The 12,319-nt window shown below is 40.7% G+C and overlaps 1 protein-coding gene and 1 long non-coding RNA gene across 9 annotated transcripts in view; one reads left to right on the top strand and one right to left on the bottom strand.

Annotated features, from left to right (window-relative positions):
• The window catches only part of LOC103125926 (zinc finger protein 709-like), a 221,705-nt gene that overhangs the window by 192,959 nt on the left and 16,427 nt on the right, over positions 1–12,319 (bottom strand). The window contains exons 2-4 of one of the 8 annotated variants that reach the window (XM_060206432.1): positions 10,708–10,834; positions 10,189–10,246; positions 6,484–7,959 (exon numbers count right to left, since the gene is read on the bottom strand). The exons of the other annotated variants lie outside the window; for them this stretch is intronic. Coding sequence (XP_060062415.1) covers positions 6,795–7,959; positions 10,189–10,246; positions 10,708–10,834 — 1,350 coding nt within the window. The 3' untranslated portion in view covers positions 6,484–6,794. Of the gene's footprint in view, positions 1–6,483; positions 7,960–10,188; positions 10,247–10,707; positions 10,835–12,319 lie in introns of those variants that run through there. 8 annotated transcript variants of the gene reach the window in all.
• Positions 166–1,182, top strand: LOC132532455 (uncharacterized). The gene is made up of 2 exons (XR_009544410.1): positions 166–427; positions 1,028–1,182. It is a non-coding gene; the product is annotated as an uncharacterized LOC132532455 (long non-coding RNA).

Genomic DNA, 12,319 nt, shown 5'->3' with positions numbered 1-12,319 from the left:
ACCAGCAGCGAGGCGGCACAGAATGGCCAGAGGCAAGGCTGGCGCACCTCCACGACACACGCAGAGCCCCAGGTCTTTAAGGACGGGTCACACCTGACCTCGCCCGGCTCCCACCGCCACCTGAGATCCACAGGGTGCCACTGACCTGAACACCACCCTGCAACCTACTCTTTGCTGCCAGGTTCGCAGCTACAGCAACTGGAACCTGCCGCCTAGCCGCAGCGTGTGCAGGACCCCGCTGGGGCCGCTTGGCCTGATGGGAGCTATAGTCCACCTCCTCGCCATCAGCCAGGAGAAGAGCTGTGGGAACTACAAGTCCCAGCAGCCAGTGCGGCTGCCCTAAGCTGACACTGCTGGAAACAGATGTCTCTGCCTTGGAGTCCAGTGCTGCCCCTCTAGCCTGGTAGTTCAGGATTGGCTTGTTGAGGTTTTTTTTTTTCTTTTCATTTGTTGCCCTTGTTCTTTATTGTTGTTGTAGTTATTGATGCTGTCGTTGTTAGATAGAACTGAGAAAAATGGAGAGAGGAGGGGAAGACAGAGGGGGGGGAGAGAAAGACACCTGCAGACCTGCTTCACCACCTGTGAAGAGACTCCCCTGCAGGTGGGGAGCCAGGGCTCTAACCGGGATCCTTATGCTGGTCCTTGAGCTGTGTGCCTCTTGAGCTTAACCCTCTGTGCTACTGCCTGACTCCCTTGTTGCGGTTTTTAAAGGAGCCGATAGCTCTAGATAATGAATTAGTGAGCTGTTCTGGCCCCTATAGTGATTGAACGAGAACAATCTAACTATTTGCTTGTTTTATTGATTTGATTTGTATTTGTTTTGGATCAAGAAAGAGAAATTGAGTGGGGACGGGTGATGGCGCACCTGGTTGAGTGCACATGTTACAGGCACTAGACTGAAATTATCTTCATTTATTTATTGAATAGAGACAGCCAGAAGTCAAGAGGGAAGGGGAGATAGGGAGGGAGAGAGACAGAGAGACACCTGCAGCCCAGCTTCACCACTTGCAAAACTTTTTCCCTGCAGGTGGGGTCCAGGAGCTCAAAACTGGGTCCTTGCACTGTGACATGTGCGCTCAGCTAGGTGCACCAACACCCAGCCCCCCCCCCTTTTTTTAACCAGAGCACTGCTCAGCTCTAATTATGCTGATGCAAAGGATTAAACCTGAGATTTGTAGACAAGTCACTAGAGTTTCTTTGCATTAATGACCATTATGGTCTCTTCCCTGCCCATTGTATTTATTTATATGTTTGTTTGTTTTTACTAAAACACTGCTCGACTCTGGCTTCTGGCGGTACAGGAGATTGAACCTGGCATTTTGGAGCCTCAGGCATGAGAGTCTCTATGCATAACCATTATGCTATCTATCTCAATCCCCCTACTGCCCTTCCTGTTAAGTGCAGAGCCTGGTGCATGGAAGTAGCACACTTGTTAAAGAAAAAACTTTAAGCTGGAGACATCACGGTTTGAGGGTCAGTCACTGGCACCATTGCAAGTGAAAGCCAGTAAGTGCTCCAATGCAAAGAAGAAAAAGAAGGAAATAGAATAAAGGGTCCTGAAGGGATCAGGGGAGGAGCAGAAATGTATTAATGCCAATCATCTGTGCTGACCCTGCCCACCCACCCTTGGGGCAGCTCCAGACCTTCTGGGTGGAGTCCAGAGGCTCACATGTCTAGAGGTGTGTCAATGGCTGCTCACTGTGGAGAGCTGCTGGTCTGTCCCCAGAATCAGCAGAAGCACTTCTCCAGGACTTCCTTGTCTAACAGGCTCTGAAGAGAGCCTATGAGCTACTCCGCACTGGCAGCCACAGGTAAGCAGGGCCCTCTTGACAATAACGTGGGCTTGGGGAGGGAGGAGGTTATCTAAATTTTGAAATCCTGAGGAGGGAAGTGTTTGATAGCATGTAGGGGAGCAACAATCATGGTTGTAGACAGTGAACTTTTGTTTTCATAATTAGGCCCCTATTGCCTGACCTTGCTTGGTCAACAACTGAATTCACCTTTACTCAGAGATTTTTAGGGGGTGAGGAGTGGGGACCATGAAGCCAAAGGAGTTAGAGAGAAAAAGATTCATTCAGGGAAGTAATATAACTGGTGTACTAAACTCAGGGCTTTGATATGAAAGGAAAATGAAAGATGAGACTAAAGACTAAGAGTAGGCTTAGATGTCATGAAGTCAGTGACAATAAGAGTGGCCTTCTAATTATTTAAGATTAAGGGGCCAGGTGGCGGCACATCTGGTTGAGTGCACGTGTTGCAGTTCAAGCCCCCAGCTCACACCACAGGGGGAAAGCTTTGCAAGTGGTAAATCAGGGTTGCAGATGTCTTTCTGTCTCTTTCCCTCTCTACCTTTCCCTTCTGCTCAATTTCTAACTGTCACTATAAAATAAATAAATAAATAAAAATAATAAAAAAATGAAAAGATTAGAAAAAATTATGGTGTGGGAGGTAGTGCAGTGGATAAAAATTGCACCCTTAAAAACATGAGTTTCTCAAAGATCTGCGATTGCACTGCACAGAACACCTTGCTAGTGGATACCTTGGCCACATAGAAATGTTCTAAATGGTTTTTGTCAGTGTTTCCTCTTCATGAATGAAAATTAAAAACAAAAAGAGAAATGTTCTAAATGAAGGATGAAGATGGGACGATCTCACTCATAGACAGAAGTTGAGAAATACGAACAGAAGGGGAAACACAAAGCACAACTTGGACTGGAGTTGGTGTCTTGCACCAAAGTCAAAGACTCTGGGGTGAGGGAGTGTTCAGGTCCTGGAACATGATGGCAGAGGAGGACCTAGGTGGGGGGGTTAGAGTGTTATGTGGAAAACTGAGAAATGTTACACATGGACCAATTCTGTATTTTATCATTGACTATTAACCATGAACCCCCCCCATAAAGAGAAAAAAAAAACTTTAAAAAAAACGAGTTTCTGAATTCAATCCATGGTACAGAGTCTTTTATTTTGGTGCAATATAACCAGATTGTAAATATTTAATCCTCCCAATAAGAAAAGAAATAAAAAGACAGTTGCTCTCAGCAGAGATGGAAGAGAGGAACGTCCTTCTTCTCGAGAGGTGGGATCCTCACCAGATGGTCAAGGTCCCTTCAAAGAAGAGGGGCTTCAGTCCTGTGGTTGGAACAGCTCAAGGTGTGGATACTAGTCTTTGGAACATAATCACCATATGGCTGACATAAGACTGTGAGTATAGTAAGACTTACGCAGGCACTGAGCCCCCGTGATAACACTGGAGGCAAAAAAAAAAAAAAAAGACTCACGCAAACCCATGAGGGTGTGGTAAGCCAGAAGTGACTTAGTGAGTGTCTGCTGGAAACACACTCTCCATTCCTGCAAGCTCAGTTGCACTAGTTGCTCCTGCGAATTCTCCTCCCTGACTACCATGCTGCTTCTCCCAGGACCTGAACACGTGTAGCCAAAGGCTGGGAACTCATCCTATGGACTCATAGCCCCTGAAATCATAACTAGCTGACCATTGGAGGAGCCCCCCAAGGATTCCCAGCCACCTGGGTCAGGGGCCTAGGCTAGCAGAGCTGCTTGGAAGAGACTGCGAGAGGGTCTTGGCTAAGCCAGCCCAGACAGCTTCTGGGCACAGCCCACTCCTGCAGACATTCCAGGAACTGCTAGATGGAGCTCAGCCCTGGGGCCTGGATGAGAAAATGATGCTTATCCTTGGGGAGCTGCCTATCCTGGAATGCAGCAGAGAAGGACAGTCTGTGAAATGCATCTGCAGACAGCCTTGTCCAGTTAGTGCAGAGTAAGAGGAACACCAATCCCATTACCTGTGACTTTTTTTGTTCACACAGAGGACTGGAAGAGAGGGTTCAGGGAAGGGGGCAGCAGAATACACAAGACCACTGGGCTCAATGGCAGACTGTAAACAGAACCACAGGAAAGTCTATGCAGACTAATGGACCCCGTATACAGAGATGGAAAACTTTCTCTGTCCAAGAGTTAATGGAAAAGACTGTTAAAGCAAAGAGCACTGCTCCTGTCTCAGATGCCACCTATCCAGAAATGGAAAAGTTCTTTCCCTTTAATCCTCTAGATTTTGAGAGCTTCGATCTGCTTGAAGAACATCAGATTGCATACCTGCCCTTGAGTGGTGTGCCCCTCATGATTCTTGAGGACAAGGAACTTGACAAGCTGCCAAACCTCGGTCCCCCTTCCCCTGTGAAGATGCCCACCCACTGTGGGAATGTGATATGTCCCAGTCTCCTTCAAGCATTCTGTCAGCCCTGGATGTTGACTTGCCACCTATTTGCTATGACTGACCTATTTAAACTTCTTAACACTTTGTGGTTTGTGTGTGTGAAACTTTGTATTAATAAAGCAGTTCTTTAACAGAAAGAAAAAGAGAGAGAAACAGGCTGGGAGTATGGATCGACTGATCAATGCCCATGTTCAGCAGGGAAACAATAACAGAAGCCACAGCTTCCACCTTTTGCACCCCATAATGGCCATGGCTCTGTACTCCCAGAAGGATAAAGAATAGGAAAGCTATCAGAGGAGATGATGAGACACGGAGTTCTGGTGGTGGGAATTGTGTGGAATTATCTCATACTATGGCTTTTGTCAGTGTTTCCTTTTTATAAAAAATTATAAATTCAAGACACAGCAGGTGGGATAGTGGGTGGGTTTTGAAGAAAAACACTTCCTGGACCACTCAGTAGCTTCTTCAACAGTTCAACAGTTCATGTTTCTGTCTCGTCTAAAGCATGACAACCTCACATTGTTGGTTTTATTTGCCTTCCCTGATAAACAGTGACTTTGAAAATATTTTCAGATGTCTATTGGTTCTGTGGATCTCTTGAGAATATTCTGGCCATATATTCCACCTATTTTTGAAGGGATTGTTTATCTTATATATATATATATATATATATATATATATATATATATATAGTTTAATTTTTGAGAGATGCAGAGATAGAGAAACACCATAGAAATACCCAGCTCTGGCTTATGGTGGTGCAGGGGGATTGAACCTGGCACTTTAGAGCCTCAGGCATGACAGTCTCTTTGCATAACCATTATGCTATCTACCCCTGCCCAGTGGATTGTTTAATTTTTTTTAATTGATGAATTCTGTATGTATTTTGCTTATCAATACTCGCAGAGTCTGTGGGAATTATCTGTTATGGTAGACTCCCTTTGCTGCATATAACTTTTTTTTTTTTACAATTTATTTATTTACTCATGAGAAAGATAGAAGAGAAACAACCAGACATCACTCTAGTACATGTGTTGCCGGGGATTATACTCAGGACCTCATGCTTGAGAGCCCAATGCTTTGTCAACTGTGCCACCTCCCGGACCACTCATGTAACGTTTTCAATTTGACGTAATTGTATTCATTTATTTTTGCTGTTGGTTTCCTTGCAATTAAATTTGTAGTGATAAATATACTGACAAAACTTATAGGGAGGAGAGTTCTACATATGTTTTTATCTAAATATTTGATGATTTTTAGCCTATCAAATCAGTTATCCATCTGGAGCAAAATTTTAAGTATTTTCTTTAATAGGATAGAGAAAAATCAACAGAGAAGGGGTAGAGGGGGCAAGACATCTGCAGCACTGTTTCACAACTTGTAACTTTATAATCAAAATTATATGCCATGAACAAGGACATGGGTAAAAGGCCCCAGTGTCCACATGCAAGGCAAAAGCTTTCACAGACTGGGCAGCAGTGCTGAAGGTGGCTCTCTTTCCCTTACTACTACTTCCCAGTCAATTTCTCTCTGTCTTACCAAATAAAATAAACGTATCTTAGATACAAAATATAAAAAGAGAAATTTAGAGACAATATGTACTTTTCAACTAGACAGACACAATTTATGCACACAAAAAAAATATTTTAAAAAAAGATTAACATATTGTAGCATCCATTATTATTCCACTGTTTTACATCTGGTCTCTCCAGTACAAGTTCCTTTCTAGGTCTATAAATTCATTCTACAATGTCTAAACTGATAAGAATTGTTTTTCTAATGCCAGTGATCTTATATGTGCAAAAACTATTATCAATTTGAATACATATAAGCATTGTTGAGATCACTAAGTTCTCAGTACCAAGTGGATTTCTTCATATATTAGAATTTAAGATAAAGAATCAAAGTACTTACTCATATTCCTTATATTTATAGAATATTCAGAAATATGGGTTCACATGGAACTGTGATCCCTACAATTATTTAGATATATTTGCTTATATATTAATACAGGATGGAGAGATAGAGACAATAAAACAGAACATATCTCTAGCCCATATAGTGCAGAGGCTCAAACCTGAGAGCTATTATATTGAACCACTAGCCTCTGCATCATGTCTCAGGTTGCATCTCTCTCTCTCTCTCTACTTTCTAGCAAACAGCTTATGCTAAAAAAGATTGATTTCCATTGCTAATATTTTCTTGTGTTTGAAAATTAGTGTAATATCTGAAAGCTTATAACTTTCTTGGGGTTTTGTTTCACTGTGAATTCTTTCATGTCTACAAAGAGGATCAGAATAACAGAGTATTTCCAAGACTGCTTACATTTATCAAATTTCTCTCCATTCTGTTATTTCATGTTGACAAAGACAACTGGCTTGAATCAATGTTTTGCTGTTTACTTTCACTGGATTTCTCTCCACTGTGAGATCTTTCATATCTCCAAAGAAAATTGGCTTAACTGAATGTTTGACTGCATTGTTTACGTTCATGAGGTTTCTTTATCTCCACTGTGAGTTCTATCATGTAACTGAAGAGAACTAAAATCCATGAATGCTTTACTTCATTGTTTACATTCATAAGGTTTCTGCACACTGTGAGTTCTTTCATGTGTCTGAAGATTACTGGAACAACTGAATGTTTTACTACACTCTTTACATTCATAGGGTTTCTCTCCACTGTGAATTCTTTCATGTGTCTGAAGATGACTGGATTGCCCAAATGTTTTACTACACTGTTTACATTCATAGGGTTTCTCTCCACTGTGAGTTTGTTCATGTTGCCAAAGAGTACTGGACTGACCAAATGTTTTACTACACAGTTTACATTCATAGGGTTTCTCTCCACTGTGAATTCTTTGATGTTTCTGAAGACTACCGGAACAACTGAATGTTTTACTGCATAGTTTACATTCATAGGGTTTCTCTCCACTATGAGTTTGTTCATGTTGCCGAAGATGACTGGATCGCCCGAATGTTTTACTACATAGCTTACATTTATAGGGTTTCTCTCCACTGTGAGTTTTTTCATGTGTCCGAAGAGTACTGGATTGCCCGAATGTTTTACTACATAGTTTACATTCATACGGTTTCTCTCCACTGTGAATTCTTTTATGTGTCTGAAGACTACTGGAACAACTGAATGTTTTATTACATTTTTTACATTGATAGGGTTTCTCTCCACTGTGAGTTCTTTCATGTTGCCGAAGATGACTGGATCGCCCGAATGTTTTACTACATAATTTACATTCATAGGGTTTCTCTCCACTGTGAATCCTTTCATGTGTCCGAAGATTACTGGAAGAACTGAATGTTTTACTACACTGTTTACATTCATAGGGTTTCTCTCCACTGTGAGTTTGTTCATGTTGCCGAAGATGACTGGATCGCCCAAATGTTTTACTACACTGTTTACATTCATACGGTTTCTCTCCACTGTGAATTCTTTCATGTGTCCAAAGACTACCAGAACAACTGAATGTTTTACTACACTGTTTACATTCATAGGGTTTCTCTCCACTGTGAGTTCGTTCATGTTGCTGAAGACGACTGGATACCCTAAATGTTTTACTACATTTTTTACATTCATAGGGTTTCTCTCCACTATGAATCCTTTCATATTTTTGAAAATGAATAGAATACTTGAATAATTTGTTGTATACTTCAGATTCTTGAGATTTTCTACCATTCTGACTTTTTTTGTCCTCAGAGATTTTCACTGTTGTATTACTGTAAAATAACGAACAATTGATTAATGACATTTTAATGAATAAGACTGTAATTGATTCTATTATCAAGATACAGAACATTATTTTACTTAATAAGCCAAAAAAATCAGACATGAACAATAGGTTTCACTAAAAACATATACTGAAAAAAATCACAAATATTCAAAATTATAAAAAGATCTCAAGAGAGTCAGATGGTAGCGCAGCGGGTTAAGCATACACGGTGCAAAGTGCAAGGACCGGTTAGGATCCAGGTTCAAGCCCCCAGCTCCCCATCTGCAAGGGAGTTGCTTCACGGGCAGTGAAGCAGGTCTACAGGTGTCTGTCTCTCTTCCTCTCTATCTCCCCTTATCTCTCAATTTCTCTCTGTCTCTATCCAATAACAAATAAAAAAATTTTAAATCTTGAATTAAAAGTAAAGTTAAAAAATTGGTAAAAAGGGGCTGGGCTTGGGAGTCAGGAGGTAGCACAGCGGGTTAAGCACACATGGTGGGAAGCTAAGGACAGGTGTAAGGATCCCAGTTTGACACCCTGCAGGGCAGTCATTTCCTCCTGCAGGGGAGTCACTTCACAGGTGGTGAAGCAGATCTTCAGGTGTCTATCTTTCTCTACCCCTCTCTGCATTTCTGTCCTGTCCAAAACCAATAACAGTAATAACAACAACAATAAAACAACAATGGCAACAAAAGGGAATAAATATTTTTTAAAATACTAAAAAAAATTTTTAAAAAACATGGGTCTGGGCAGTGGCTCACCTGACTGAGCACACATGCTACAATGAGCAAGGACCTAGTTTGAGCCCCCGATCCCCACCTATAGAGGGAAAGCTTTGCGAGTGGTGAAGTAGGACTGCAGTTGGCTCTCTCTTTCTCTCTCCCTCTCTGTCTCTCCTTTCCTTTAGATTTCTGGCTGTCTCTATCCAATAAGATAAAAATTGGTAAAAACTGTGATCTGGGAGGTGGCCCAGTGATAAAGCTTTGGACTCTCAAGCATGAAGTCCTGAGTTCGATCCCCAGCAGCACATGTGCCAGAGTGATATCTGGTTCTCTCTCCTATATTCCTCATTAATAAATAAAATCTCAAAAAAAATTGGTAAAAACTAAATACTTTCATATAAGTATATTATGCCAAAACTAATGATATCTTTACAGGTATTTTGTATGTATTAATTGAACTACTATTTGTTAATAGCAAATTTTGGCTTTGTGTTGATATTTTTAACTGAAAATACTAATCTTTTCTACAAGGACTACATCTAAGTGTTATAAAAATATAGATATTCACACATTAAAGATATTCTTACTGTTTCAAAGTGTACTATTTTGTAAATAGTAAGCATCTTTGCCCCCTTTTTAAAATTTACATTTACTGGTTACATGTGAGAAAGATTTTCCTATAAAGTGGAGAAAAGACAGATAATGTAGAACATCATGATGGTTCTTTTGTTGCCAGTGACTCAGATGGGCACTTCAGTCATGTATGTCACATACATCATATTTGAGTGATGTGTCCAACTGTTCTATAACCTAGTTATCAAGTATCTTTGAAGAGATTATTTAAAAGTTCATCTATTTGGGTAGGGGTAGATAGCATAATGGTTATGCAAACAGACTCTCATGCATGAGGCTCTGAAGTCCCAGCTTCAATCCTCCGAAGTACCATAAGCCAGAGCTGAACAGTGCTCTGGTAAAAAAAAAAATAATAATAATCTATTTGTGGCAGTGATTATAAGTTTTATATATTTTATTATAAATATTATTTTCCTAATAAATTGTATTAAAAGAGCTGCTATGCAATTATTAAGTCAGTAGAGAGATCACAATTAAGAACCCATAAGTTGGGAGTTGGGCGATAGTGCAGCAGGTTAAGTGTAGGTGGTGCAAAGTATAAGGGCCAGCCTAAGGATCTTGGTTTGAGCCCCCAGCTCCACACATGCAGGGAAGTTGCTTCACAAGTGGTGAAGCAGGTCTTCAGGTGTCTGTCTTTCTCTCCCCCTACTTTCTCCATTTCTCTCTGTCCTATTCAACAATGACAACATCAATAACTACAACAGTAAAACAAAGGCAACAAAAGGGTATAAATAAATAGAAATAATAATAATAATAAATTAAGTCTACTACAGGGAAACCATGAAGGCACCAGATCTCAGTAAATTACAGAGACAAAATTTCTGAAAACACAGTAGATTTCTGGGTGGTACATCACGTTTCATTGTAAATGTAACTCTCACCTTTGTTTACTCCTATGCAAGTTATGCTGCTCTTTGGTGGAATGTTCTTGTATTTTTTCTAAAATTACAAAATATATAAAGTATTAGAAATTGTACAAATAGATTGATTTTTTTTACCAGAGCATTGCTAAGCTCTGGTTTATGGTGTTGTGGGGGATTGAACCTGGGAATTGACAGAGCTTCAGGCATGAGAGTCTGTTTGTATAACCATTGTGCTATCTACCCTCACCCTGAATTTTTTTTAAAAGAATTTATGTCTTTATTCATGAGAAAAATAGGCAGAGAGAGAAAGAACCAGACATCACTCTGGTACATGTGCTGCTAAAGACTGAACTCAGGACCTCATGGTCAAGAATCCAATGCTTTATCCACTGTGCCACCTCCTGGACACTAGAATGAATTTGTGACCCATCATGAGTCACAATCAAACCCTGCTCACTGAACAGTGTCTCTATTTCTACAGTGGTGAACAAAAAATGATCTGTCTTCTGGTTAAAAAATTAAGGCAAGTATAGTTACCTATTGAAAGAAAGTTCCTGAAGTTTTCCCACATCACATCTCTGTAGAGTTTCTTCTCTGAAGGATTCAGTAGTGCCCACTCCTCTTGAGTGAATATCACAGTTACATCTTCATAGGTCACTGAGCCCTAAAATATGTGCAATGTGTTCATGTGAGAAAAAGCGAGTTACACAGATTAGCCATTCAGTCTCTACTTTAGGAAGCCTGTGAATGTCTCATCTGCAAACATGTCTTTGGTGACATGAGAGTCAAACACCTCATAATCATGGTCATTATGAAGTTGGTACATTGATTAGAACATTGGCCTCTCTTTTATGAAACCCTGAGTATAATCCCTGGCATCTCATGACAGAAAGATATCCCTGTTCTCACTCTTCCCCCTCTATAGTTTTGTAATTAGTAAATTATAAAACCTTAGGGCTGTGTGGGATGCTCATGTTGCCATATAAAAGGACCGAGATTCTATATATCCTAGTTCTCACATGCACGGGGGGGAGGCACTCTTCACAAGTGGTGGAGCGGTTTTCTGGACATTTTCTCCCTTATTTATAATGTAAATTTTATATAGGTAAAGAGAATTTGATAGGGAGAGTGAAGTAGAAGGTAACTGGAATTGAACCTATAGCCCCTGTAGACTTCGAGCTCAAAGTCTGGTGTGTCTTCTTCTATCTTCAATTCTTCTCATTAAAAGGAAATTGCAACGGACTCAGGCAGAGGAGCAGCAGGAAGGATCAGGGAACTCCGAAGGCGACCACCCGGTGGGTCAGGAGTTGGCGCAAGGGAGAACAGAATTACACCACACTCATTTAGGAGGGTGAATCTGAGCTAAATTTTTTTTTATAATTTATTTCTTTTTTTTTTAAATAATTTATTTCTTTATTTGGTAATTAATGTTTTACATTCAACAGTAAATACAATGGTTTGTACATGCATAACATTCCCCAGATTCCCATTTAACAATACAACCCCCACTATGTCATTCATCATCTTTCATGGACCTGTATTCTCCCCACCCACCCACCCCAGAGTCTTTTACTTTGGTGTAATACTCCAATTCCATTTCAGGTTTGACTTGTGTTTTCTTTTCTAATCTTGTTTTTCAACTTCGGCCTGAGAGTGAGATCATCCCATATTCATCCTTCAGTTTCTGACTTATTTCACTCAACATGATTTTTTCAAGGTCCATCCAAGATCGGCTGAAAACGGTGAAGTCACCATTTTTTACAGCTGGGTAGTATTCCATTGTGTATATATACCACAACTTGCTCAGCCACTCATCTGTTGTTGGACACCTGGGTTGCTTCCAGGTTTTGGCTATTACAAATTGTGCTGCCAAGAACATATGTGTACACAGATCTTTTTGGATGGATATGTTGGGTTCCTTAGGATATATCCCCAGGAGAGGAATTGCAGGGTCATAGGGTAGGTCCATTTCTAGCCTTCTGAGAGTTCTCCAGACTGTTCTCCACAGAGGTTGGACCAATTGACATCCCCACCAGCAGTGCAGGAGGCTTCCTTTGACCCCACACCCTCTCCAGCATTTGCTGCTGTTACCTTTTCTGATGTATGACATTCTCACAGGAGTGAAGTGATATCTCATTGTTGTCTTGAT

This window comes from Erinaceus europaeus, chromosome 13 (genome assembly GCF_950295315.1).
Source record: "Erinaceus europaeus chromosome 13, mEriEur2.1, whole genome shotgun sequence".
Taxonomy (NCBI): Eukaryota; Metazoa; Chordata; class Mammalia; order Eulipotyphla; family Erinaceidae; genus Erinaceus; species Erinaceus europaeus.
Note: the sequence above shows the minus strand (reverse complement) of the source record. Positions and strands in the feature narration are given on the sequence as shown.